The following is a 26625-nucleotide window of genomic DNA, read 5'->3' as shown; positions in this document are numbered from 1 at the left end:
ACAAGGTGCTCCATGCATAGTCCAGTTCAAACCGGTGCTGGGGCACTCCAGCCCCAGCTCTGGCACGAAACTGGACAAAGGAAAGGGGGTGTAGCCACTCCCCTTCCTGGTCCCACCCATAGGAGGGACCTTGCAGGTAGCCCAGCCCACTAGCCCAGTATATTAGTAGCTAGTTGGGCCCTTCTAGATTAGATTATCCTGAACCTGAAACTTGAACAGAAACTCTGGACATTCGACGAAAGAAGAAGACTGAAGAATCTCCCTTGTGGCCAAGGAGTGGTCACCCTGTGCGAACAGGCACCATCAAGAGACTTACCCTTTGCTTTGCTGAAGTTCTACGAGGGACCGACTGCAGAGCCTGACCAGAGCCTTGACTTCCAGACTTTTCCGACCCTGATCCACATCCACAGCCGAGCTGAGATCCGTGGAGGCGACGAGAGACGTGGGACCGGCTACCTGGGAAAAGTGGCGAGTATCTTCCAGCGCAGCTTCTGAGGCACCCTCGAGGTTGTGCACCGGGGATTGAGAAGCCCCAACCACCATCTGCACCGAAGATCAGCCCCCCACACTCCACGAGTCCTGCGTGGGGCCCTTCTGCATTTTCCTGCTTGCCGCGTCCGTCCGGTTGCTTGCCCATTGGCTAGTAACCTTTGCGACGACACACCTTCAATTTTCCACTGCTGGTTTGGCTCCTCCAGACTGGCTCCTGCTCCTCTGTAAAAGAGAAGCACCCCAGACCTTCCTGGTCTGCACCAGAAGCAAGTCCTCCATTCTTCGTGGGTTCCGCTTGCCAAGGCTTGGTGAGTCCTAGTTCGACTTCGACGCCGCCGACAGCACGAGCCTTCGTGGGACAGCTCGCCTCCTGGTCCTGGTCGTCCTAGACGTCTCCTGGTACCCGTGGCTGCTGTGACAAGCTTCACCTCTTCACCTGCAATCTCCCGACATCGCCTGGTTCCTTCCTGGTTCCACGTGGTCACTGGCTAGTGACCCAGACTCTGTCCCTTCTGCTTGCAGGTATCCTTCCTTCTTGATCCCGGCCTTGGGATCCACCGGACACTCTTCACTGACTGCCTGTCAGCATCTTTCCTTCAGGCATCCATAGGAGTCGACGACGAAACCCGACGCAAGTTCACACCTATGCACCCGCAGCCCGTGGGCTAGGTAACTTGGGTACTCCGGTGCTCATCAGGGTATTGACTATCCTAGTGTCTAGTTCTCAAGTCTCGACTTCCTAGCTGCTCCAGAAGTGTCCTAAATCTTATTAATTCTAAACTGTACTATTTCTACCGATTATACGCATTACGCGTGAGTGTTTCCACTCTGCACCTGAATCCCGTGGGCCTTCCACTTCCTAACCTTGGGTAGTATAGTGTAGCCCCAGCGATTCCCTAGGCCTATCCTATTTCCGTGACAGTGGTCCTTATACCTCTTACTTAGTATATGGTTTAAGTGGCCCCTAGGGCCTAACTGCATTACTTACCTGTGTGACTTAATGTATGCTTGAATAAGACTGTGTTGTACTTACCTCGAATCTCATAAAGAGTGCTGAGGGTTTGACTAGAATAAATACACTTTATTTGATATATACATCTGTTGTGGTGTCCTTTCATTTGGTATTCAAGGGGTTACATATGGTATAACAGCTGGCTTCACATGCCATTCAGAGTTTAGCCTAAGACTGCTCTTGTCCATGCTACCACTAGGATAGCTTGTCTAATAAGGTTGGCTTTACAACCAATCACCATAAGGGTTGTTTGGACTGATACAAGGTGTACACTAGAATTAGTGACATCATATATCAGGCCAACTTCTCACAGTCATAAGCACTGAATAATCCCCGCCCACGTGCGGGATCCCGGAGCATATATAAAAATACATATATATGTGTATGTTTAGACAAAAAAAGTACAGAGTACTTCCAAAACATACATATATACATACATAAATATGCCACCTAATGTACATCCAATAAGCTAATATGCCAAAATTACATGGGTTTTTTAGAAAGAGAAAATAATCTCTAATATAAACACTGCAACAGAGAACATACACTGTAATAGTGTTCCAACACAGCCCTTGATTTTCAGAAAAAAAGGCAAATAATAGCAGGCAGTTAGCTCATAGGCGGCATTGAAGAAAAAACGTCACAGTGTCAAAAATACTGGCACCCTGCCTTTAATGATTCCAAGAACCTGGACACCGTGCCTTTAAGACCTCCAGGAGCCCCCTGCTCCTATCATGCACCATAGGTGACAGGTCAGTTTTTTTTTTTTCAGCTCCTTCTGTGAGGATCCTGGATGCTTGAGCTCGTCAATTTTTGGCTATTTCTAGTCAGAAATTGGATTATTTCAACTTCATTCAACATTTTCTACTGTTGGTATAAATTTTTCTGACAATTTACCAACTATTTTCTGTCAGAAATGCCAGATTTATTTAATAAATGTCCTTCCTGTGGGAAGAAAATGGCTAAATCTGACCCTTACTCTGTGTGTATTGTGTGTTTGCTATCTTCACACAACCCAGAAAAGTGCTACTTTTGTCAGACATTTTCAAAGAGAACTCTGCGTGACGGAGAGAAGATTGAACGTCATGCCTCAATGGAGAGAGGAAAAGGACATTCTAAAAGTGGCCTTGAGAGCAATCCTACCTCCAAGAAGCCTTCCTCCCAAGAAAAACGGAAGAAAAGGTGTCAATATACTTCTCCAGCTTACAAAAGAAAGCAGATTCAGGATTTCTCGACGTCTAAATCGACGTCGGAAAGACAAGTAAGGCACTCTACGACGTCGAGAGACTGATCGCCGTCGAAACGGCGAGAACCTCCATCGACAAGTAAGTCGGCGGCGTGGCATACTTCGGGCTCGAAGTATGTTGAACATGTAAGATCTAAGTCGACGTCGAAGCATCTGTCAACTTCACGGAACCGATCGACGTCGAGATCTCCACTGCCTCCTCGGAGGTCGGCGTCGAGAGGGCCGTCGGCGAGGAAACACTTGCGGACCCATAGACTGTCGACGTCGAGGGCACGATCACTGTCGAGAAAATAGATGTCTAAGACGCCACAAGCCTATAGACCATCAACGTCGAGAACTCCTTCTCGTTCGGCGTTGAAGAGGTCGAGGGCATAGACGCGAATCCTCGATTGTGTCTCTGCAACAGCGGTCGATGTCTATGGTGGCCCAGTCCGGGTCAAGGAAGAAAGATTTCACCATGCCGTCAGGAGACATACAGAAGACAAGGTCGATGTTGAGAACCATACGTTCGACGTTGAGGGAAGGCTCATCTTCGCCTGGCATTAACATCATTCAGGTTACGCCGGAGGGATCTCCGGTTCCCAGAGAAAAGACTCCTCAGATTAATATGTCTCCAAGATGGCTTGAAAGTATACAACACTGAAAGGTCCCACCCAGAATTCTGGGCTCGGAATTCTCCAGAGCTCTCTCTCCATCCAGAGTCTCTGTGGGACCTTCTCCTACTGCATCCTCGAGACACTCTCCACATAGGTCTCCGAGAAGTTCGAGATCCCCATCAACACGATGCTCACGATCAAGAGGGCGCTCAAGATCTCACCATTCGCCAGCCCCTAAAAGGAGACGAAGGTCACCTTCATCTACCACATCTACAAGATCATCCATTAGGGATTATTCACCTACTTTATCTACGACACCGCCATCCAGGTTTCTCCCATTGACTATATCGGAACTTTAAATGAGGTTCTATGCAGGGGTGCCAGCAAGCTAAATATCAGTATGTCTGCACCACCCGATTCGACCAGTCATATTTGAGACACTTCACCATAGGGCCTCTGCTTCCTTTGGTCCCAAGTCTGTTAGAGCCAGCAGTGCAGACCTTCCTGTCTCCGCCCACCGTGGGCTCCGTTCCCACACGTATTTTAAAAAAAAATACAAGGTCCCAGATCAAGATCCATTCTTTCTCCGTGCGGACCTACCTCCAGACTGTCGTTGGGGCGGCAGCCAGAAAGGCGCACTCTGCTGCATCCTCCTCCAATGCCCCTCCGGAGAAGGACAGTAAAAATATGGACTCTTTAGGCAGAAAAATGTGCAACACGTCTGCAGGTGGCTAGCACTTCCGCCCTGCTGGGTCGGTATCAAAGCTCACTCTGGGACTCCTTCTCAAGGTTCACAGACAAGTTACCGAAAGAGGATCAACAGGACTTCCAAGAAATCCTGCAGGAAGGCGGCTAGGTGGCAAACCAAGTTATCCGAAAGAACCACATAGTGATAGATTCCTTACCGTTGAATTACCCCGAAAATTTTCGTCAGCAGTACCCCTGCGCGTCGGAATGTGGCTTCGTGCAGCTCCATGTCCATCTTTGGCGTCGTGATCACAGGGATGGCGTCGCGGCAGCTACTTAGACGCCGCCCTTGCGCGCTGACGTCATTTCTTTCTTTTTCCGCGCCAGCAAGCACAGATCCGGAGAGAGCGATACCTCCAGTCAATTTTTGACTGAGTTTTTCGAGGCTTTTTGTCTCTGTTGTTTGGAGTTGATCGACTCCTGGTGCCGTAGAGATGCCCGGTTTCAAGTCCTGCGGGGGACTGTCATCAAATGATGTCGTGACGGACCCGCCCTGCGTGTGTGTCTACTGCCTGGGGCGCGACCACGACGCCAAGTCGTGCCCTGACTGCCGGGCCATGGCGCCGAAGACTTTGCAGGAGCAGTCCCAAAAGTTGCTGGAAGTCCGGCAGTCGGCTCTGCGCTGTTCAAGGACCCGGTCCCGTGGGAGGGCGAGGACCCGGTTCCGGAGCCATTACCATCGATCGTTGGGATCCAAGTCTTCGCACTCTGGGTCAGGTAAGACTAAGCACAAGAAGTCGAAGAAGCACCATCGCTCTCCAACTTCCCGTCGCGGGTGGTGCCATCCCCACGACTCCGGCGAAGCCTACGCAGTCGCCCTCGACCTACCCGCCCTTCCCGGGTCCGTCGGCGACTCCAGCCCAGCTGCAGGAATTTCTGTCAGCCATGGGCCGCCTCTTTGGGCTGTCGGGCCCCGCCGGCGCACCTTCGGGCACCGCGGACCCGACTACGGGTCCTTGCTCTGCATTGTCGGTGGCTCCGGCCCCGGCGTTGCTATCGGCCCTGACCTCGGCGTTGCAGGGCCCCCAAGGATCCAGGCCTGGATCCCGATCGACGACGGTTGACCGTGTTACACCTCCACCGATGTCGACCCCACTGGCACCACTTCCAACGACGCCCGTACCCTCGGACGACGTCACTCCCGGTTTCAGCCCCGACATGGACACAATGCCGATGGGGCCTTTCTACCCATTTGTCCAGCCTCCTTATTTTAGGCCTGTTCATCAGCCTTCGGAGGAAGGGGAGGACTGGGAGGGGTCTGAGGACCCTCTCACAGCTCAACGTGAGGATGACCCGGACTGGGCAGAAGAATTTGGGGAAGCCAGTGGTCTTGACACCTCTCCTGACCTTGGCATGCTATCTCCTCCTACCGTGGCCACGGAGGAGGGTGCAAGCTACGCTGTGGTGTTGCGAAGGGCAGTGGAGGCTCTCCTCCTCCAACTCCCTACAGTGGCCGTCAGGACTAACCTCCTGACAGAAGTGCTTCAGCGGAGCCACTGCTGCCCTTTAATGATGCACTTTCTGACGTTCTTTTGGGCACCTGGTCCAGGCCCAACACAGGGGCTCCTGTGGACAGTAAAGTGGCCCTACGCAATTGCCTGGCCCCGGGCGACCCCCCTCTTACTTTCCCAACACCCCCACCCCTGAGAGCTTGGTTTTTCAAGCCTCCACGTCCCACAGCGCATTCCCTACCGCACCACCGGATAGGGAATCCAAGAGGCTGAAACAGTTTGGAAAGAAGATCTTTTCCTCTGCCAGTTCAGGACTGCGGTCTGTGAGCACCGCATGCCTCTTGGGCCGTTACTCTCACTCTGTGTGGGACACGGTGGCGCAGGTGCTGCCTCAATGTCCGGAGGAGGCCCGGACAGTGCTCTCACAGGCTATTGCTGAAGGGAGAGATGCAGCCAAGTTCACAATTCGATGTGGTCTTGACACCGCCGACTCGCTGGGTAGGGCGATTTCCACGGCAGTGGCACTCTGTTGCTACGCCTGGCTGAGGACTACAGGCTTCTCTGGGGATGTCCAGAAACTCTCATGGACATGCACTTTGATGGTATTCACCTCTTTGGCAACAAGGCGAATAGCTCGTTGAAGTGTTTTAAGGACTCACAGGCTATGGCCAAGTCCTTGAGCCTTTCGGCCACCCGAACTCCTTCGCCTTCTGCTTTTTGCTCCTTTCGTGGCCACGGAAGGGGCGCCCGACACGTTCGCTTCAGAGCCAGAGGCCTGCGCAACAACAGTCTCACCGCAGATGTGGGACCCGCCGAGGTGGGTCAGGGGGCAAGCAGGCGGGTCAGTCCACCTCCACCCCGGCCACAACTGCCTCCAAACCTTCCGAGTCCGGTTCTTCCGGGCCCATCAAACTCCAGTGGGCGGCAGGATTCACCATCACCTCCCCCACTGGCGCACCATCACTACAGATAGGTTGGTTTTACAAATAGTTCAAAGTGGCTACTCCCTCCCCTTCAAGACTACCCCTCAACTCATGCCACCCCAGTACCACCGCATGTCGGGGGATCACTTGGCACTTCTTCAACAGGAAGTTGTGGCCCTCTTGGCCAAGAGGGCCATCGAGCGCGTTCCTGCGCCAGAAGTAGGTCGTGGTTGTTACTCCCACTACTTTCTGGTGCCCAAGTAGGACAAGGGCCTGCGTCCTATCTTGTATGTCTGGAACATCAGTCGCTTCCTCCGGAAGAAGTAGTTCAAGATGCTAACTCTGGCTCAGGTCTTGTCTGCCCTCGTTCCTGGAGACTGGATGGTAGCGTCTTACCTGCAGGATGCATATTTCCATATTCCCGTCCTACCGCCCCACCAGCGTTACCTGCGGTTTATGGTAGGCCACAAGCACTTTCAGTTTACCATGCTCCCCTTTGGCCTTACCAGCACCCCTCGGGTGTTCACGAAAGTGATGGCGGTGGTCGCAGCTCATCTGCGCCAATCAGGGGTTCCAGTCTTCCCTTATCTCGACGACTCGCTGTTGAAGGCGGGATCGCACCAGGCAGTCGTCTCCCACCTCCAGACTACAGCCGACCTCCTGCATTTGCTGGGTTTCTCCATCAATGTGCCGAAGTCGCACCTGATTCCCTCTCAAACTCCTCTTCATTGGAGCGGTTCTGGATGCTCTTTCGGGCCTATCCTGCCGAACAGCGAGTCCAGGATATGCAGGCTCTGATTCAGATCTTTCAGCCTCTATCCTGGGTTTCTGTCAGGCTGACCCTGAAGCTTCTGGGCCTCTTGGCCTCCTGCATCCTGCTGGTCGATCATGTCAGATAGCATATGCAGGCTCTGCAGCGGGACCTGAAGTTCCAGTGGGCGCAGCACCAGGGGAACCTGTCCGAGTCCGTCCCGATCTCGGAGGGCACTGCAAGAAAGTTGCAGTGGTGGCTCACAAACTGGCATTCGGTCAATGACAGATCCCTCTCCCTTCCCCAACCGGAGCACACAGTGGTGATGGATGCGTCCCTCCTGGGATGGAGCGGTCACATGGGAGAGGCTGAGATCAGAGACCTCTGGTCTCCCGCGGAGTCCCGGCTCCATATCAACCTTCTGGAGCTTCGGGCGATCCGACTTGCACTGAAGGCATTCCTTCCCTCTGTCAAGGGGAGGATAGTGCAGGTGTTCACAGACAACACCACCGCCATGTGGTACTGCAACAAACAGGGCGGGGTGGGGTAGTTGACCCTATGTCAGGAGGCTCTGCGCCTGTGGACATGGCTGGAACATCAGGGCATTTCCCTGGTGGTTCGACACCTGGCATTTTCACAGAATGCCAGGGCGGACAAACTCAGCTGCAGGTGCATGATAGATCACAAATGGAGTCTTCACTCGGACGTGGCGGAAGGTCTCTTTCAACAGTGGGGAGAGCCTTAGTTAGATCTATTCGCCACCAAAGAGAACGCGCAATGTCAGCAGTTCTGCGCGTTGAAATTTCCAAGGCGGCACTAGCTAGGCGATGCTTTACGTCGCGAGTGGAGTTGCGTCTGTTGTACGCCTTTCCGCCTATACCACTTCTACCCAGAGTGCTGAAGAAGATCATGTGCGACCGGGCCCAAGTCATTCTTGTAGCTCCGGACTGGGCTCGAAGAGTATGGTATCCCGAGCTACTCAGTATGACAATCGATCCGACTGCCTCTTCGGGAGGATCTTCTGTCGCAGCAAAAGGGGACGGTCCTCCACCCGAACCTATCCAGTCTCCATCTCCTTGCGTGGAGATTGAGCGGCGGCAGTTGATTCCTTTTGACTTGCCTCCTGAAGTTTGTAATGTTGTTCTGGCGGCCAGGCGGCCCTCCACTAAGTTGGTATACGCCTGCAGGTCGAACAAATTTGTGGCATGGTGCACACCATAGGCTGTGGATCCCCTTTCTGGCCCTCTCTCAGACGTTCTTCTGTTCCTTCTTTCTTTGGCCCAGCAGGGCTCTGCTCTGGGCACTATCAAGGGCTACCTTTCTGCTATTTCTGCCTTTCACAGGCTCCCCTCTCTCCAAGTCCCCTGTTGTAAATAGATTCCTCAAAGGCATTACTCCCCTTTTCCCTTCTATTCCTTTTGTGATGCCACAGTGGGACTTGAACCTGGTTCTTACATATTTGATATGCGCTCCCTTTTAGCCTCTTCACAACTGTCCTCTACGTCTCTTAACCTTGAAGACTGCTTTACTGGTTCCCATCACCTCTGCTAGGAGAGTGAGTGAGCTCTAGGCTCTTTCTTGTAAGCCTCCTTTTCTATCTGTCCATCCGGACAAGATTGTGCTCAGAACCAGTCCATCCTTTCTGCCAAAAGTTGTCACTGCTTTTCACATCAGGCAAACTATCACTTTGCCCACCTTCTTTCCGCCTCCGCATCCTTCCAGAGAGGAAGAGAGGCTCCACCGTCTGGACCCAAAACGTGCGCTCTCATTTTACCTGTACCGCACACAACAGTTACGGGTGGATGACCAGCTACTTGTTGGCTACGTAGGGGTAATTCAAAAGGTGAGGAAACCACAGGCAGATACTGTATCCAGCAGAAAAAGCATTACTGAAGGTAAGTATCTTTTATTCTGGTGACTTCACCAGATCCAGTTCACACTGTGTGGTTTTTCAGGAAGAATACATCTGTGTCTCCCATAGGACGGACCTGCTGTTCATTGTGTGCAAATGATTCCTCCACCCTTTCTTGCCACTTATTACCTGTGAGTTAGGAAACTGCTCTTAGGAACCTCCTTTCAGATTCCCTAAATGTTCTGGTGGCTGCCAGTAGAGCAGTGTGTAGGCGAGATTCTTGCTATTGAGCCCAGCCAAAGAACATCAACTGGCTGCCTTGCTCGGTGAGCAATGTGTCTTTTAACATGTCCCTGAATTAAAAAAAATGTTTATTAACAAAGGAAAAGCAAGCCAAAACACCACGCCATTGATTCCTACATCCGGATGGTCACTGCTACCATGATTGTTATACAGTCATCACACACAATCTTTCCCCTCATCTGTGATCCTTTGTGTAACTCGTTTCAGGTTATTCTCTGCAATTTAAACTGTCTGTCCCATATCATGTTGAACTTCCGCTTGGTGTTCTCTTTTATATTTGACTTTCTGCTGCCATACAACAGTCCATATTCTATCACCATTCTCTAAAAGCATTTGCCTGTGATCTTCCTTACACCCTAGCTATATCTCTTATGGTAACTGGCAGTCCTATACATAGCATTATTCCACATCTAGGTGGGGTGTGAGCCTGCCCATATGCCAAGTAGCACTGTATTTGGTTCCTAGTCTGTTGTGGCTCCGAATACACATGATACACCTTCCTGAATTAGTTGTCCAGGTAGACCATCTGCTAGTTATACTTTGTGGCAATTGGTGACTATGGAATAGGCTATGGTAACTCTCCACAGCCATGACGGTTATCAAGTGTCTTCTGACTCCTATTGCACAGGATTCTTCTTGTTAGGCACCTTGTGGTTGGCTGGAATTTAAACTCGATTTGGCCAGACTTGTGCAAACTCTTAAACCCTGCAGTCTGATGCGCCCTGTTTTTAACTAACAGAGCAAGAAACTGCATTATGGAAACTGACATTGTGTTACTTTGGGAGGACTTTAAAACCATCCAATCTGCAGCTATGCCCACCCATTAATATTAATTTACCCACTGCTGTGCTTTGCATTGGATGTGAACGTTTTCTGAGCATAGACACTTTCACTGACTTTCTCCAGGTGTGTGTCCATCAGGCATCTATGAAGGGTAATCCACATCCACATTCACTATGCTTAAATTATGCTTTTGAGATCTCCTACTTATGCTGTGAAATATTTGACAGCTATAGGCTGAGAATGGGAGAGAACCAGAAAGGGTAAAGGTCCCATTATGGTAACTTCGATACTTAGCGTTCGAGTTGGAGCGAAACTACACTCCAAATCCAGGGGCACAGCTAAATGTCACATGTTGAATAACTTTTTCCATTTCTTTGCCATACAAATTAATCCGAAATTAATCCATGTACTGCAAGACTTTTGATTTCATTCCATTTTATTTACTTTGATCTTTCCACATGTGATTTGCATTTGTTTTTTTTTTAAAAGCTTCTCATGCCGTGGATATGCACATCCATAAGCATTATTATAAGCATGTCATGCTTATAATATTGTATATGTTGTAATGTATACCGTAAAACCCATAATGAAGGATTAAGACGAATGCTCGCGCAAAAGATAACATCAAAACGGCGGGCGGGGCATAGTTTTGAACTATCCGGGGTACCGCGAATATAATTGGAATACAACAGATTGGACTAATCGAGAAGGGGATTGAACACCATCACTGGGTTTGATGATTTGTGAAGAGATGCTTTATGGGGGTTGTAGGTAGGTGTGATTACATCAGTGTTGATCGAGCGGTAACGATAGGCTAAGCTCAGGAGGTGGGGCAACTCAAGAGCAGTTAAATAAGTTGGAAATGATGGCGCGCATTATAACACTGCCATTTAGAGGGAATCGTGGTGAAGAGTTAGAATACGGAATGAAGTTGCAAAGGTATGAGACTGAGTGCAGGCTATTTGGGGAGAGACCAGTGGGAATGGGAAGGGAGAGGAAACAGTAGAATAAGGGTGAAGTAGTGGGGATGTTATGTAAGGTGAAGGTAGGTTTAAAATGCGTGTTAAAAAGGGTAGTTTAAGGATTTTTCATGTTTAATCATGGCAGCATTGTAGCTCCGGTTTCAGAGGGAAAGCGCTATATATGGGTCGATTTGATATACAGTACAGTTTTTGCATGTCAAGCATAGAGGTTTGAAGCTAAATTGTAACAGCTACGTTCTTTTATTTTGTAGTGAACCCCTGAGGAAGGGCTTCTGTTAAGCCCAAAATGCATTGGGTAACTTAATCACTAGCAATTGAGGATGTTTTACGTCTTTTGGTGTGCCTGGAAAAAGGCATGGATGTGCATATCCACGGCATGAGAAGCTTTTCAAAAAAACATAAATGCAAATCACGTGTGGAAAGATCAAAGTAAATAGAATGAAATCAAAAGTCTTGGAGAACATGGATTAATTTCTGATTAATTTGTATGGCAAAGAAATGGAAAAATTCATTCAACATGTGACATTTAGCTGTGCCCCTGGATTTGGAGTGTAGTTTCGCTCCAACTCGAACGCTGTTCATTCTCACGTGACAAGAGGGCAGATCACGTAATCCAGTGAGCACGCATACAGATTCAAAATGGAAAGATTTGTTTAAAAGGAGTAAAAGCATTAAAAATGGTGTGCACTGCACTCTTTGAGAACTTCGATACTTATCCATATTCTCCAATTCGCAACATCCTCCCACCAACCCTCAAGAAATAACCAATATTCAAATTGGTTCCTCTCAAGATAGAACTAGGCACAGATGTGCACTGTGCTTTACTTGTAAAAGAAATAATAATCCGGGGCCCAGAGCTTCCCTCAGAAGCTTATGCTTGCTTCGTGGTCTTTATTCCTTTTCATGCATCTTTAATCCACCACCAGATACTCGCCCCTTTATTTCACTCTTGCTGGTCCTGCTTTCTTCACTTGTTACTGTCTTTCTCGTCCTTCTTTCCCCCTTATATGTTTTTCACTCTCTTGCTCTTAGTCAGTTTGATGAGAAAAAATAAGTGATGATCCCCAAAATAAATGCCATGGGGCCACACCTGCAAACACTGGGTCAAATTAAGCACTGGCTGCGCATCTGCTGTGTCCTTGTATAACATACTTCCAGTTTCTGCAATTAGTGACTTCGTACTTGTATGTTTAGAATTGGAGCCTCTAGGCAAAAAGTAACCGAGTCATCATAATGTTGAAGTTATCCCTTCTCATGCTTTCGTTCAAATAACAAAAAGTTAGTGGTTCTTTGAGTTTTGTGGTATAATTCCTCTATTAACAACAATGACACCTTAAACAATTTCCCTTTTAGTACTCTGCACGTTCTGACAACAGTACTTACAATAGTCCGATTGCAATGGAAACAGATGGTCCCTTAATTGAAGATGTTCAAATGCTGAAAAAGATTGTGAAAGAAGAGGCTTCTCTGGTAAACTTAAAAATTCCTGCTTTTGTTTAAACTGTTTTTTTATTTTTTATTCAGTAAGTGTTTTTCATGTTGCCAAGAAAGTAACTGTATAAATATATGGTAAGTAGGCATGTCGTTTTGTGTGAAAACTTCACCAGGAATTTGTTTATATGCCAGTCAGTTGTTTCAAAATTTTAATTCAATAGTATTGATGGGTATTTCTAACTGCATATTCCCTCAACATTTGATATCTCCCCAGGTGCCAGACTAGATCCAGAAAAAAAAAAGTTACTTACCTGTACACTGTGGTTCTCCAATATTGATATCTTTTATAGATTCACATGCTTGAATCTTCCCCGTCATGGTGGAGCCCCATGGTAACAGTAAAATAGCAGTACCAAGCTTTAAACTTCATTCCCCTTGAAATTCAGTAGTATTCAGTAACCAGTTAACATAATTTTAGAAAATCCAAACTCCAGCCAATCAAAGCATTGTCCCAGAGTATCCATCCTCTGCAGGGCCACCTACCTCCTATATCGAGCACAAGTGCAGTTAGAAGAATAATAGAGGTATGGATGGGTGAACCTGAAAGTGGAGGACGGAAGGCCGCATGTGAATCTATAAAAGATATCAATTCTGGAGAACCACAGTGTACAGGTAAGTAACTTGTTTTTTCTCAAGTATTGTATCTTTCATAGATTCACGTTCTTGAATCAGAACAGTAAGCAGTTATAAGGAACACAGGAGGTAGGAAAACAGGTGAACCATCCCACCATGCGAACCCAAAACATATAATCAAAAGTAGAAAATGTAAATATAGAAAGAGACAGTCCCCAAACAGTATCATAGTAAAAGGAATAGACCTTAATTAGAAAAGGCCTACGTTATGCGAAGTCGTCGTCGCAAGGTCGCTTGTCCAACTGCAATATCCGCCATGCATCCAGGCATGCTGCCTTGTGAAGGTATGGACATTTGTCCATGTTGCTGCCCTGCAGATGTCTGGTAAAGACACTCTCGCGTAAAGGGGCTGAGGACGCTGCTATCTTCCGGGTGGAATGATTGGAGACTTTAGCTTCAAGCGGACATCCCGCTTTCTCTGGGCAAAAGTTTATAGTTGAGGAGACCCAGCGTGCAATAGATGCTCTTGTCAAAGCCTAACCTTTTCTAGGGGCGGAGAAAGTGATGAACAGCTGGGTTGATTTACAGAAAACCTTTGTAAGTAAAATTTTAAGCAACACTTGATGTCCAGAGAATGGAGGGCTCTCTTTGCAGGCGTAGACGGAGAGGGAAAAAAGGAAGGCAGAACCACCGGCTCATTGAGATGAAACATGGAAGGTACCTTGGTGAATGAAAGAAGGATTGGTGCAGACTACCACTCTGTCCTGACGAATCTGCAGGTAAGGCTCCATTGCAGGGAAAGCTTGAATCTCACTAATGGGTCTAGCGGACTTGATGGCCAACAGGAAAGCCACCTTCCATTAAAGCTACTTCAAATCGCATTTGTGAATCGGCTCGAAGGGAGACCTCATAAGTTGTGATAATACAATGTTCAACTGCCAGAGGACTGGAGGAGGTCTTATTGGTGAGTAGGTCCTAAAGAGACACTTCATAAACTCCTTCACCAGCCTGTTGGACCACAAGGACAAATGGCCCAGACATCTCCTGTATCTGGAAATTCCCACCAAGTGCGTTCTAATTGAATTTTAATGGCCAGCTTTGGCGAGATTAAAAAGTTACGGTAAAACGTCCCGTGGAAGCGAAAAGAGAGGATGACAAAAGTGCTCAACACCATGAACAGAATCACTTCCATTTAGGCGAGTAGCACTTGAGCGTGGAAGGAGCTTGGGCTCTGTTAACTACGGATTGGCATTTATCAGAGAGCACTAACTCTCCAAATTCCGTGTGGTGAGGCGCAAGGCTGACAATTGAAGCGTGTGAATCTGTGGATGAACCACTTGGCCTTGGTTCATGGAAAGTAGATTCTCCATTGGTTCGGAAACGGATTGGTTAAGACTGATAGTCGATACAGCTCAGTGTACTAATATTTCCTTGCCCACGCCGGGGGATTTAAAATAATGCAGCAGGGCTCCCGCTTGAGTTTCTCCAGAACTTTCGGAATGAGCGGGAACGCGTAAGCAGATGTTCCTTTCCAGGAAAAGTGAAAGGTGTTCCCCAGAGAGCCTGGTTGAGGAAATCTGCTGGCATGAAACTCACATTTTTTGTTGAGTGATGTAGCAAATAGAAGTATGGTTGGCAACCCCCAACACTGAAATACTTTCCGTAGCTGAGTCACGCTTCGCGCCCACTCATGAAATTGCTTGGTGTCCCTGCTGAGGGAATCTGCCCATTCGTTTTGTATTCCTGGAACTTGCTGGACTTGCATAGATATGTTGTGGGCTATTAGCCATTCCCAAATCTGCTGCGCTAGGATTGACAGGGCATGAGACCTCGTACTCCCTTGCTTCTGCAGATAGAACATGGTGGTGATGTCAGTGCAGACTAGTATCAACGATCCCCTGATCCTTGGCAGAAAAGACTGGAAGCCCAGAAATACTGCTTTCAGTTCCATCAGATTTATGTGACACAATGCTTCTTGGTCCGACCACTTCCCCAGGACCAGTCATTCCTGAAGGTGAGCACCCCATCCTTCCATGGAAGTGTCCGGTGTCCTCACCAAAACTGGTTTCACTGGGAGGAATGACAGGCTTTGAGAGAGATTGTTCCTGATCGCCCACCAGGACATTGCCACGGTCATCTCTGGTGTGATCGAAACAATGTCGTCGAAGGAGCCTCGAGGTTAAATCCCCTGAGATTCGAGTTGCTCCTGGACAGGTCTCATCCGTAATGCGCAGTGTGGGATTAACTGGATACAGGATGACCTCATCCCCAGCATTGACTTGTAAGTCCTTACAGAAATGCACCTTTTTGAGGAGAGGGACTGTGCTATCTTTAGTAGGAGCAAAATCCTTTCTTCTGTGGGAAAGGCCATTGAGCGATAGGTATCGAAGATCGCTCCCAGGAACACCAGCGACCTGGAAAGGATTAGAGGGGGCTTTTCTCTGTTGAGATTGAGGCCCAGGGAGCGAAAAAGTCAAAGACAGGCTTTTGTAAATTTCCTGGTGCCCTGGAAAGATGGGGCCTTGACCACCCAATTGTCGAAGTAGGGAAATACTGGTGACCGGATTGCCAGAGAAAAGCTGCCGCTGGCACCAAGCTCTTGGTGAAAACTCTGGCCGCTGATTTTAGCCCGAAGGGTAGCACCTTGCATTGGTAATGGCACCCTGTCACCTCGAACCTGAGAAAGCGGCTATGCTTTGGGTGTATGGGAATATGAAAGTACGCATCCAGAATGTCTAGGGAGGTCATATAATCGCCCATATCCATGAGTAGAAGAATCTCCTGGAGCGATAGCATCCTGAAAGGTTGACTTTTGATGAACTTGTTCAACATCCCTAGGTCCATAATTTGCCTCCATTTTCCTGTCTTTTTCTTGATTAAATTATTTTTTTTAAATAGAAGCCAAGGTTGTGTTGACTGCGTGGCATCTTTGATTGCTTGGAGAGGAGCAAACTAATTTCTTCCTTGAGACGTGCAAAGTGACGATGTGCAGTCTCATGTGGAGGGACATTCGGAGGCTGTTGAAGATATTCCAGGGTGTGACCATGGTGGAATATGTCTAACACCCATTTATCTGAAGAAATGTTATTCCATTGAGCGAAGAATTTGGAGCCTGTTTGAGGTAATTGAAGTGGGACTGGTATGACAGCTGCCTGTGAAACCTCATTGTCTCCTGTTGGTGTCATGAGGTTTTCCTCCAGAAGCGGGGTGTCTGCGTGCTGGTGCTCTAGTATATGCTGGCATTGAGGTTTGGCGAAAAGACTGCGCCAAATATTGCAGGCGAAACCCCTGCTGATAGTAGGCCTGAAAACGCCGCTGGAATTAAGGCCGAGAAAGAAACTGACCTCTCCCTTTTCCTCAAAAAGAAGAAAATGTATTTTGTTTTAAATTGGTTAGGGACATGGCCATGTCTGTGTCTGATTTTATCGACTCCAGCGACTCAACGTGCTTGCTTGCGAAAGAGATATTCGCCATCAAACGGCATATCCAGCACCTTCGCCTGAACCTCAGGGTGGAATGTTGTTGCTCTAAGCCATGCCTGCCTTCTCAACACGGCTACTCCAGCCATTTGCCTTAAGGCAGTGGATGAAATGTCCAGCGCCAAATCAATGATATCCAACGAGGCTCTCTCCTTCCGATAGTATGTTTTCGTCTCCTCCTTCTTATCCTCTGGAAGATATTCCAGCAAGGGGGATATGTCGGACCACATTTGCCGGTCATATTTCCCGAGGATAGCCATGGTGTTGGAGGCCCTGATGGCTGTTGCTGCCAGCGCGTAGAATCTCTTGTCAATGTTATCCAACCTGCGCCCTTCCTTATCTGGTGGGGCAGCACATGGCGAGGCAGGATTTTTGGATCTTTTTTGGGCTGCCTGCATAATAACGGAGTCTGGTCGTGGATGGCCAATAAGACAGGCAGGAGAGTCCTCAGGTGCACTGCATTTTTTGGTCCAATTTCAGAATAACAGCTGGAACGGAGGCTGGGATCTTCATTAACTTCAGGCCCTCATGCCACAGGTAATCCACTATGGGGATGGCTCTGGTGGAGCGCTGTGTGGCGGCCTTAAAATCATACAAAAAAAAAAACACCATCTGCTTGACCGGCAGGGGAAGATCAAAACGTTTTGATGCCTGCTCTAAGAGGTCATGAAAAACGCCGGTGGAGAATCGGTCATCGGCAGAGTGGGAGAAGGTGGTGTGTGCTCCACATAGTTGTTCCATTCGTCCTGTTTCAACTGCCACTTTTCCTCTCCTGGCTTCTGGTCACCACTGTCAAGTGCCTACACAGGAATTTCCAAAGGCAGTTGATCTTTGCGTCTCTGCAGCGTAGACGTGGCCTGTGGATCTGGCATGACGGTAGGTACCTCCTGTGTAGGAGGCGGCTTCTGACTAGCATTAGCCTCAGGAAAACGTTTGTAATAATCACTGGCCATCAGACGCAAGTCACTGACCAATGAAATAGGGATGTTGATGTAGGGCTCCTGCTGACGCACCACCTCCTGTTCTTCATATGGATAATGCTCCTGGAAGGTGTCTAAGCGTTGCTCGCCTGGACGACCCATGTCAGAGAAGGAATATTCGCCTTCTAGATATGTAGCAGGGTCATCCAGCACTTCCTCATCCTCAGATTCTTGGCATTTGCCCTGAGCTGTAAGGGGCTATATGCAGGACCATAAGGACCCTCATCCTCTGGCTCCTGGAAGACCAAAACATGAGCAGGAGGCAATGGAGAGATCGTAGAAAAGTCTTGAAAGAGAAGGGATCACCTTTGGAAAAGCCAGGTTTTTTTCCTTCGTCAACTGATTTGTAGATGCTACTGTTGACGGTATAACTGACTGCGTGGATGGTGTGGCACCGAGTGGGACCATCGATGGTGAAGGTGTCATCGACAAAGATGGTCTCACAGCTGCCGCGGACTATATCATCACTCCTTCCGTCCTCAATGACGCTACGGCCATCATCGTCCTGGCTTTCGATGTCGTAGAAGTCGCCAACGAGACCGTCAATGGCGTACCTGATCTGGTGGAGACGGACGTCATAGATGGAGAGTGTCTCGTCTACGAGGCTGTTGACAGGCAGATTTTCCACTGAAAGAACATCCTTGAAAGGAGTATGCGGCGCAGATGGAGGCGCAGAGCCAGATCTTTGCTGTGCTTGAGAGGGACCAGGCTAATATTTTTTAGTCCTCTTCTTCATAGAGTTCTCATTACTCTGAGCTCTGTTTTTTTTTAAAAAGATCTTTGGGCAGAAGATCCTTCTTCCTTGCTCTTCTTAGAGGAGATATTAGGCTTCTCCTCACTGTGATTGTGATTCACTCACTGACTTTCCCTTTTGTAGCCAAAGGACCAGTCTTCCCTCACTATCCTTGAGGGTTTTTGAAAAGAAAGTACAACAATACTTACAGTCTCTGGGCTTATGATCAGTACACAAGCAAAACAGGCATTCCTTATGTGGAACCTCAGAAAACAAGCCTGGACTTTCCACAAGTCTTGCAAGGCCTAAACCCTTTTTAAGACTCCGACATTCTGAAGAAAAAAAGGTACTCTGATGTATGGTTGCCCTGCAGGGGATGGATACTCTGGCTCTATGCTTTGATTGGCTGGCGTTTGTATGTTCTAAAATAATGTTAAATGGTTACGAATACTATTGAATATCAAGGGGAATTAAGTTTAAAGCTTGGTACTGCTATTTTTCTGTTACCGTGGGACTCCCACCTTGACGACAGGGAAGATTCAGGCATGTGAATCTATACAAGATACAATACTGGAGAGCTGTAATAATTTCAATGAGCCAGTTGGTGGTGCCATCAGCCATCGCTGTGACGGCATCATACCTCTTGATGTAACAATATGGAGATGCTTTTTAGGTGCCTCCACTGTGTGTTAACATCAGTTTTCTTTTACTACTGTCTTTCATGTGGATGCAGTGTGTCACTCACATCTTTTTTCAGATTTTCATAGAATTCCTCAAAGGATTTACCAGAAAATGTGCAGGAAATGTCTCCCTCAAAATGGCTGGGTTTAAGCCATGCTGTACTTGTAGGAAGCCAATGTCGGTCACAAACCCACATGACATCTGCCTTTGGTGCCTCTGCACTAAACATGACTCCAAGTCTTGCCACAAATGCTCACTGTTGCATCTAAAGTCTGGCTTCCTCAAGTACTGACTTAACCTGTTAGGTCTCAACCAGGCCCACCATTTTGCTGGTTCTTCCTGATCCAGAAGAGCCAATTTTTCAAATCCAGCTAGATTCTACCAGCAGATCCGGAGCCAGCTTCGGTAAGAGCTCACTCTGTGTCTTGCTGTGAAATTACTAAGCCACAGCCTGACTTTTCATGTTCCTCTGCCCCAGCATCAGTGTTACAGGAGATTGGAGGCCATTTTTTGCTTCTGACTGCAGTGTCGTGAAAGGGCTTGAACATGTGCTCCACCAAGGGGACTGAGGAAGACCATTCACTCCCTCATTATGAGGCTGGCCTATATCTAGACATTCAGAATGCCAGTGGCTTGGACACTTACACTGAGATCAACTTGTATTCACCCATGGGACACTTACTGAGAAAAGTGCCTCTTTGGCAGTAGTGGTGCATAGGGCCTTGAAGTTATTGATATTCCATTTGTCTTGAGTGGAGCCTAAGGTGAACTTGTTGACTGAAATTTTGCAGCCTGGACCATCAACATCTGAGACCTTGTGGCAGTTTAATGAGACCCTACTTGAGAACCTTATGGCAGTGAGATCCAAACCGTGTTCTGCCGGACGGTTGAGTCAGCTGTTTGCGCAGCGCCACAGGCCAGCTTTGGGGAATCCATCCTTCCTCATACATCATCCAACTCTTATCATACACTTCTCACCAAACAAGTTGAACCCTATTTCCTTCTCTACTGTTGCTCCTTAAAAGGGAATAAAACAGATTGATATTTTGGGGAAAGTGTTTATTTGTCTACCAGTATATCTCTTTATACCTTGAGCACGGTTTGCCTCTCTTGACGTCTACACATGTGTAAGATGGCGCACAGCATTTTGCCTACCCTCCTTGAGGATTTTAGGGATTCCTTAGCCCACTGTACATGACTGCTGTGATGTGGCTAAACACATCTTGGTAGCCATTCTGAATGCTACATATTGGGTGGCTTGGGCCATGGGCAAAGCATAGTCATATCCTGTCATGATTCGGTGTGAGCTCCTGTTTTTCCAGAGTCGTTCCTTGTTCCTGGACATGCTTTTCAATAGAACCAGGCTCTTCTGTGAGAAAGCAGATTCAGCTCTGAAACGTTGAGTACATCTATAGCTTGCTCTTTAGGCCTTATTTCCAATATTTGCCAGATTCATAAACCATACTTGAAGCTCTGAGGTTACCCTAGGGACCTTGTTAACATCATTGCCAGCCCTCACAACCTTTTAAATCTCCAGTTTCAGCATTTCTTCACTCCATAAGTGGTAGAGTATGTGTCCACTTGCAGCTATTCAGCGGTGCCTTTCTATCTCCTCACCTGCTGTAGCTGCTCCATTTTCACCTCTAAATGTCCTCTGGGCCTGGTAGGGACCACAGTTAGTTTTTTGCCTACCAGACAATTTCTTCAGACCAATGAGTCCTTCAAGTGATCCAGTTTATCTGATAGAGACATCTAGCCGCAGATTCCTTCACTTAGAATATCCCCAGGCGTCAGACTGGATCCGGAAAAACTTTTGCAGCAGCACCTCTGCGGCTCCTGGGGATGGCGCCAGACGACCCCTCCCTGACGTCGTCCACGTGCGTGACGTCAGCGAGGTCATACAAGTCCCTCCCGGCGCGCTGACGTCAGTTTCCTTCTTTTCCGCGTGATCCAGAGTGAGCGGTTCCTCCGGCCTTGTCGACGCTTCGCATCAGGAACAGTGTGCGATGCCTTCGGGCTTTAAAACTTGTAATACCTGTTCGCGACAGATGTCCGCGACAGACCTGCATCTTATTTGTATGTGGTGTCTGGGCGAGCACCATTACTCCACGGACTGCGAAGCCTGCCAACACCTGAAGCCGAAGTCTAGGCAGGAGCGCCGTATGAAGCTTCTCTCGGCACGGCTGTCCCGGTCGGAGTCATCTCATCCCCCGGCTTCTTCAACGGCAGGTCCCTCTACTGTCCGGTTCTGCTGTCATTCGGCCTCTTGGTAAGTCGAGGCGCTTGTCGCAGAGGTCTTTGACCTCCCCTTCTTCTGTTGTCAGGGGCACTGGTTCCCGGAACATTCCGGACATGCGCTTCCGACAGTCGCCCCGACTCTGGCCCAAATGGATGCATATGCCACGGCTCTGCCGGCCTCCTTTGGGCCCTCTTCCGTTCCTGGGGTGTCCTCTGGGCCTCCGCTTCTTGTGGGATCTCCGACGGACTCGCTGGCGGGTTCGCCCACGGCGCCAATTGAGCCATTGCCCCCCAGGAACGTCAGAGATGTGGTGCCGTTAGGGCGCTGCCCGGTTGGGTCCCTCTCTGCGATCCACATGGAGTCGTTGAGGCGCAGCACACCTTGGCCCCCCCCCCCCCCTACGACCCACGCCGCCTCTGCCGAGCCGCATAGGCCCGCTGGGCTCCCTGTGGCGCCTCAGGTGGTTGCCGGTGCTCATAGCCCTGCCTTGAGCACAACCCGGGCTCCCGGGCAGGCGGTTGCCTGTCCGGAGCCGGGGTCGGCGCCGTACCTGCGCCGGAGGCTCGGCTCAGCCTCCGTTTCTTTCTCTGGAGTTGGAGCCTGTCATGGATGAGGTGGAGTCGTCGTCCCGGCGCCGAAAGCTTGCCTCGCCGGCTCAGGGGCATTATTCTTCGGAAGGGGAGCTTGTCAAAATTTCGTTCCGGACGGTGCTGAGTCGACGCCGGATGCAGCCGAGTTGGCGACTGACGAGGCAAGGTCGGCGCCGACGCGTGTCGTTTCGGTGCCGTGTTGGCGCCAAATTATGTACTCTTCTCCAGAGGCCTCTGCAGAGAGTTCGGCGCCGCCCTCTCGCCCAGCTTCACTGGAGGTACTGTTGCCAGTGCCCCCCTTGGAATTTGTGGAGCCTCCTCAGGAGCTCCCAGATCCGGCAGGCTCTTTGCCTCCCCAGGAGCCACGTCATGATCCTCAATCTTCAATGGGGCTCCCTTCCGTGGGGCATTGGTCACACCCTCAGTGTCTTGGGAGGGTCAGCTTACAACCCTCCGCTACGGATGAGTTGTTGTCCCCTCCGCGGAGGGCTACCGAGGCTGGTGCGGCTTTTTTTTTTTTTATAGAGTTGTCTCATTAGCCACCCGCATTTTAAACATGCAAACCCCTTCTGCCCCCTTGTCTTTGGACCCCTTGCTTGAGGTCCTTCACCGGGGGTCTGGAAATGTGGAGCCGCTTCTGCCCTTTGAGGCTTCCCTTTATGATACCTTTTTGGGTACCTGGGTCCGGCCTGCTTCAGGTGACCCCGTGGTTCGTTCAGTTTTACACCGCCACCGTCCAGCTCATCATGACCCTGTTTGTCTTTTTATGCATCCTGATGTGCAGGGGTTGGTGTTGCAGACTGCTTTTCCTTCACTGCCCCCTCTAACGCTTCCTCCCTCTCGGGAGTCTAGATTGCTTGAGTCATGGGGTAGGAACATCTTTGCTTCCACTAGTGCGGCCCTACGGTCCTTAAATACAGTGTGTGTTTTGGCTCGGGCTACCTCTGCCCTGTGGGACTCTGCAGAGTCTTTGCTTTCTGCCACCTCTGAAGGTTCTCGCATTGATCTCCTTCGCCGCCTCCTGGATTGCCGCGACCTTGCCGAATTCACAATCCGCTCAGCCTTAGATACTGCGGATTCTTTGGGCCGAGCTGTGGCGGGCTCTGTTGCCTTAAGGCGTCACGCTTGATTTCGAGATAGTGTCTTCCCTGAAAATATCCGGGTGCGACTGGATGACTTACCCTTTGATGGGGTTTTGCTGTTTGATGCTCACGCCGAGTCGTAGGTTCACCGGCTCATTGCAGGCTTTCGTCCTCCCACTTAGGTCTTCTTAGGCCTATCTTCCGTGGTGGTACTTTTTCATTTCACATCCCTTAGATGCGCTCTGTGTTTAACATGGGCGGTGAACCTTACGCCTCTTTTCTGTGGTCAAGGATGATTACCCTTTTATTGGCATCCCTTGAGTGCGTTTTGCTTTCAGCTGCCTGATTGGCGTGCTATGCCCGCGTTCCATGGGTTGCTGTGTCTGGTCCTCTGACTGTGGTATTGAGCCGGTGGCTCAGCTCGGTAATGTCATACGGCTCAGAACTCAGGTTCAAGGGTTCAGCTCGTTACTGCGCTCTTTTAGCTTGGCTTGTTGCCCTAAGAGGTGTTCCCCGTTGTTTGGGGTATGCATACTCCATTTGGGGTACTTGTATGCTATTATATAGCTTTGCTTATTTCACTTGGACCTGGAGAGCCTGTGTTCTCCATGCGTCGTCTGGTGGTCAGATTGTCCGGTGTTCTGTTTTTTCCTGGGGCCATCTGCTTATGCCATGGTCATCCACCTCTTTGGGAGGTTTCATGGTCTCCACTTCTACAGCGGCTCCTGCCTGCTCTTACTGTGCTAGGTATGATCCGGTATGGGCATGTTCTGGCTCCTGGCTAGCTCTGTCTCTACATGATTATATGTTTATACATTCTGTATACATGCCGGTTGCCCCTATGTCGCCACCTCTTTCGAGGCTGCACAACCCGAACCAATATCTTCATGTGCCTTGGTATTCCTCTTCCTATGTTGCCACCTCTTTCGGGGCTGCACGACCCGGACCAATATCTCCATGTGTTGGGGAGCTTTTCTGTGTTGTAGCAAGTTGCCAATAGGTTCCTCCTTGCTTCTGCTTGCTGGGGTAATTTCCCAATTTCACATATGCTCCCTTTTTTGGTGTTTGACGCTGTACGTGTCTTTTCTGGAGTGTTGGTCTCATTCAGAGACTCTTCCCACCATTCGTAAATTTGGCGTTTTTCGGGCACTTCCTTCGGATATGCCCTTTTCCACGTTTTCACGTACTATTGTTGCAGCTGCGCCTGCGGGACAGCTCTATTGTGGGTTTTTTCTCACTTTGGCTTCATATAGCCCGGTCGGGCCCTCTTATGCTTCTTGTGTGAGCCACTTTACGGTCTTTCTGGCTGTTTGCCTACTGCATATTTCTTCCTGCTTCGGCGGATTTAGAATTGATGCTAATTGTCTCCACTTGCCTTTTTTGGGGATTGTGTGTGCACTTGACATGTTTCCTGCCCCGCTGGCTATTCCCAACGCATAGCTCAGGTTCTAGCTCTTGCCCTGGGCTCGTGACATCGGATCCTTTGACTTCCTTCTTAGGTTAGTCTGTTAGGCTGGTTGCATCTCCCCAAGTTCATTTCGAGCTTGGGTTGGTGTACTCATCGGGTGCCATTAAGCGGAGAGTGGTTCTTCCTTTCTCTCTCTCTTCTTGCTCTGGTACAGGGCTCCTGCCGTTCTGTCATTTTTATACGGGTATGGGGTGGCGCCATTCTGGCGTTTTTGGGATATCTTCTGTCCTGTTATTTCTGCTCTTTCGAGCTGCTGGGTTGCGGTCTGGCTGTTCTGACACAGCTTTCCACCACCCCACCCTCCCTTATCCGTCGCTCTGTTGCCGGATTAGGTGCTTGGCGCTTTCTGTTTTTCCTCGCAGACTCACCCCCCTTTTTTGGGGTATGGCTGTGGTATCTATTCTAAGTTAAGGAATCTGCGGCCAGATGTCTCCATCAGATGTACGAGTTACTTACTTTGGGTAACGATGTATCTGGTAGAGACTTTGTCTAGCCGCAGATTCCTTAACGCCTCCCCGTTCTGCGAGGACCTTGCCAAGTGGGGTTCTCCACTGGCCCCCCTGTTACAGTTGGCATTGGTTTTTTCTCTCATGGGTGCTCACATTGTTGCGTCCCTTTGAGATTTGCCATAATACGGCTGACTCCCTGTCAGGTGTAGTTGCCTCCCTCTCAAGGGTTTCTTATCTGAAAAATGATGCCTTTTCGATTGACCTTCACCAGGAGATTCCTCGTCATTTTCTTATCTTCTACTGCTGCCTTTCCGCCTTCTCTATTGGCTCAAGGTTCTGGCCTCCTCTACGGTAGTTTTCTTTGGGGATCTGTTCACCTCTGTTTCAGACCTCCATTACTATAGGGGCAGGGCCAGACTTTTCATACCTGCAGTGGACTGTTCTCTCTGTGCTCCGTTCTTGCTGGACGGCACATTTCTAACTGGTACTGACAGTCTATTTTTGTCTGTTGTTCTGCATGCATGCATGTTCTGTTGAGATATTCTTCCCTTGTTGCACTTGGGAAGGGTCTTTGCTTAGCTTGCGAGGTTCTTTCTCACGGCTTTTTCAGTTATATGGAGGTAGTGCCTGATTCTGTCTTTTACGATGGTGTCTTGCACCATCCTCCTTATTTATTCACGGATTTTCATCCATCGCACACTGTTGCCATACTTTCACCGTTTTTTTATTGGTGGCTCCGCTTTGTGTCGCAGAAAAGTTTCTCCGAAGAAAACTGATGTCAGCACGCCGGGATGGACTTATTTGACCTCGCTGACGTCACGTACTTGTATGACGTCAGGACGGGGTCGTGTGGCACCGTCCCCCGGCGCGCAGAGGTGCTGCTGCAAAAGTTTTTCCGGATCCAGTCTGACGCCTGGGGATATTCTAAGTTAAGGAATCTGCGGCTAGACTTCTTTACCAGATACATCGTTACCAAAGGTAAGTAACTCGTACGATTACACCCTTCCTTTTTTTTGTATGCCCTTCCAAACCAATTTCTTGATTTTTGGCCAGACCTCAGCAGACCATGGTGATATTCTCTCCATAGAAGTTCAAATGCTGCATGACAATTTAGTGATCGGAGTGGTGCCAAGGCCAAGAGGGACGCAGACTGCTACTAGATCAGAAGGACAAGAGGCTGTGGAAGATACTAGAACTACCTTCAGGAAAGATAACTCAAAATGCTGACACTGGCCCAGAGCGTTGTGGATTTTAATCCAAGACTAGATGGTATCCTCCTTCTTACAGGCTACATTTTTTCATGTGCTGATCCTGCAGTTCCACTGACTCTCCCTGTGGCTTGTGATGGATTTGAAACATTTTCATCTAACTGTCTTGCCCTTTGACCTTACCTCCGCCATTTGGATATTCACAAAGGTTAAGTCAGTCGTTGTGACCCATACTTTCAGGATGGGCGTACACATATTCCCATACCTTAGTGACTGGCTGCTGAAGGCTTACTCCACCTTTTGACCACCTGCAGGCAGTAGATCACTGCAATTCTCTGTCAAGGAACTGTAATCTCATTTTTGGCGTATATAAAAGAGACCATCCAGGACACAGTGGCTTTGACCTTTCTGCCCCAGGAATGAGTGTGGGACAATAAGGCTATGATCCAGATTTTTCAGCGCACAAACTCTTGGCCCAGCCCGACTGGTTTAGTCATCTTGGTCCATTGG

At 49.1% G+C, this 26625-nt stretch overlaps 1 protein-coding gene across 4 annotated transcripts in view; it reads left to right on the top strand.

Annotated features, from left to right (window-relative positions):
• The window catches only part of PPP2R5C (protein phosphatase 2 regulatory subunit B'gamma), a 1282082-nt gene that overhangs the window by 1182886 nt on the left and 72571 nt on the right, over nucleotides 1–26625 (top strand). For all 4 annotated transcript variants that reach the window (XM_085626348.1, XM_085626347.1, XM_085626349.1 and 1 more), the window contains one exon: nucleotides 12493–12609. In XM_085626348.1, the coding sequence (XP_085482474.1) occupies nucleotides 12493–12609 (117 nt within the window). The remainder of the gene's footprint in view (nucleotides 1–12492; nucleotides 12610–26625) is intronic.

Source organism: Triturus cristatus, chromosome 9 (genome assembly GCF_964204655.1).
Source record: "Triturus cristatus chromosome 9, aTriCri1.1, whole genome shotgun sequence".
Lineage (NCBI taxonomy): Eukaryota > Metazoa > Chordata > Amphibia > Caudata > Salamandridae > Triturus > Triturus cristatus.
This window is presented reverse-complemented; position numbering and strand designations above follow the sequence as displayed.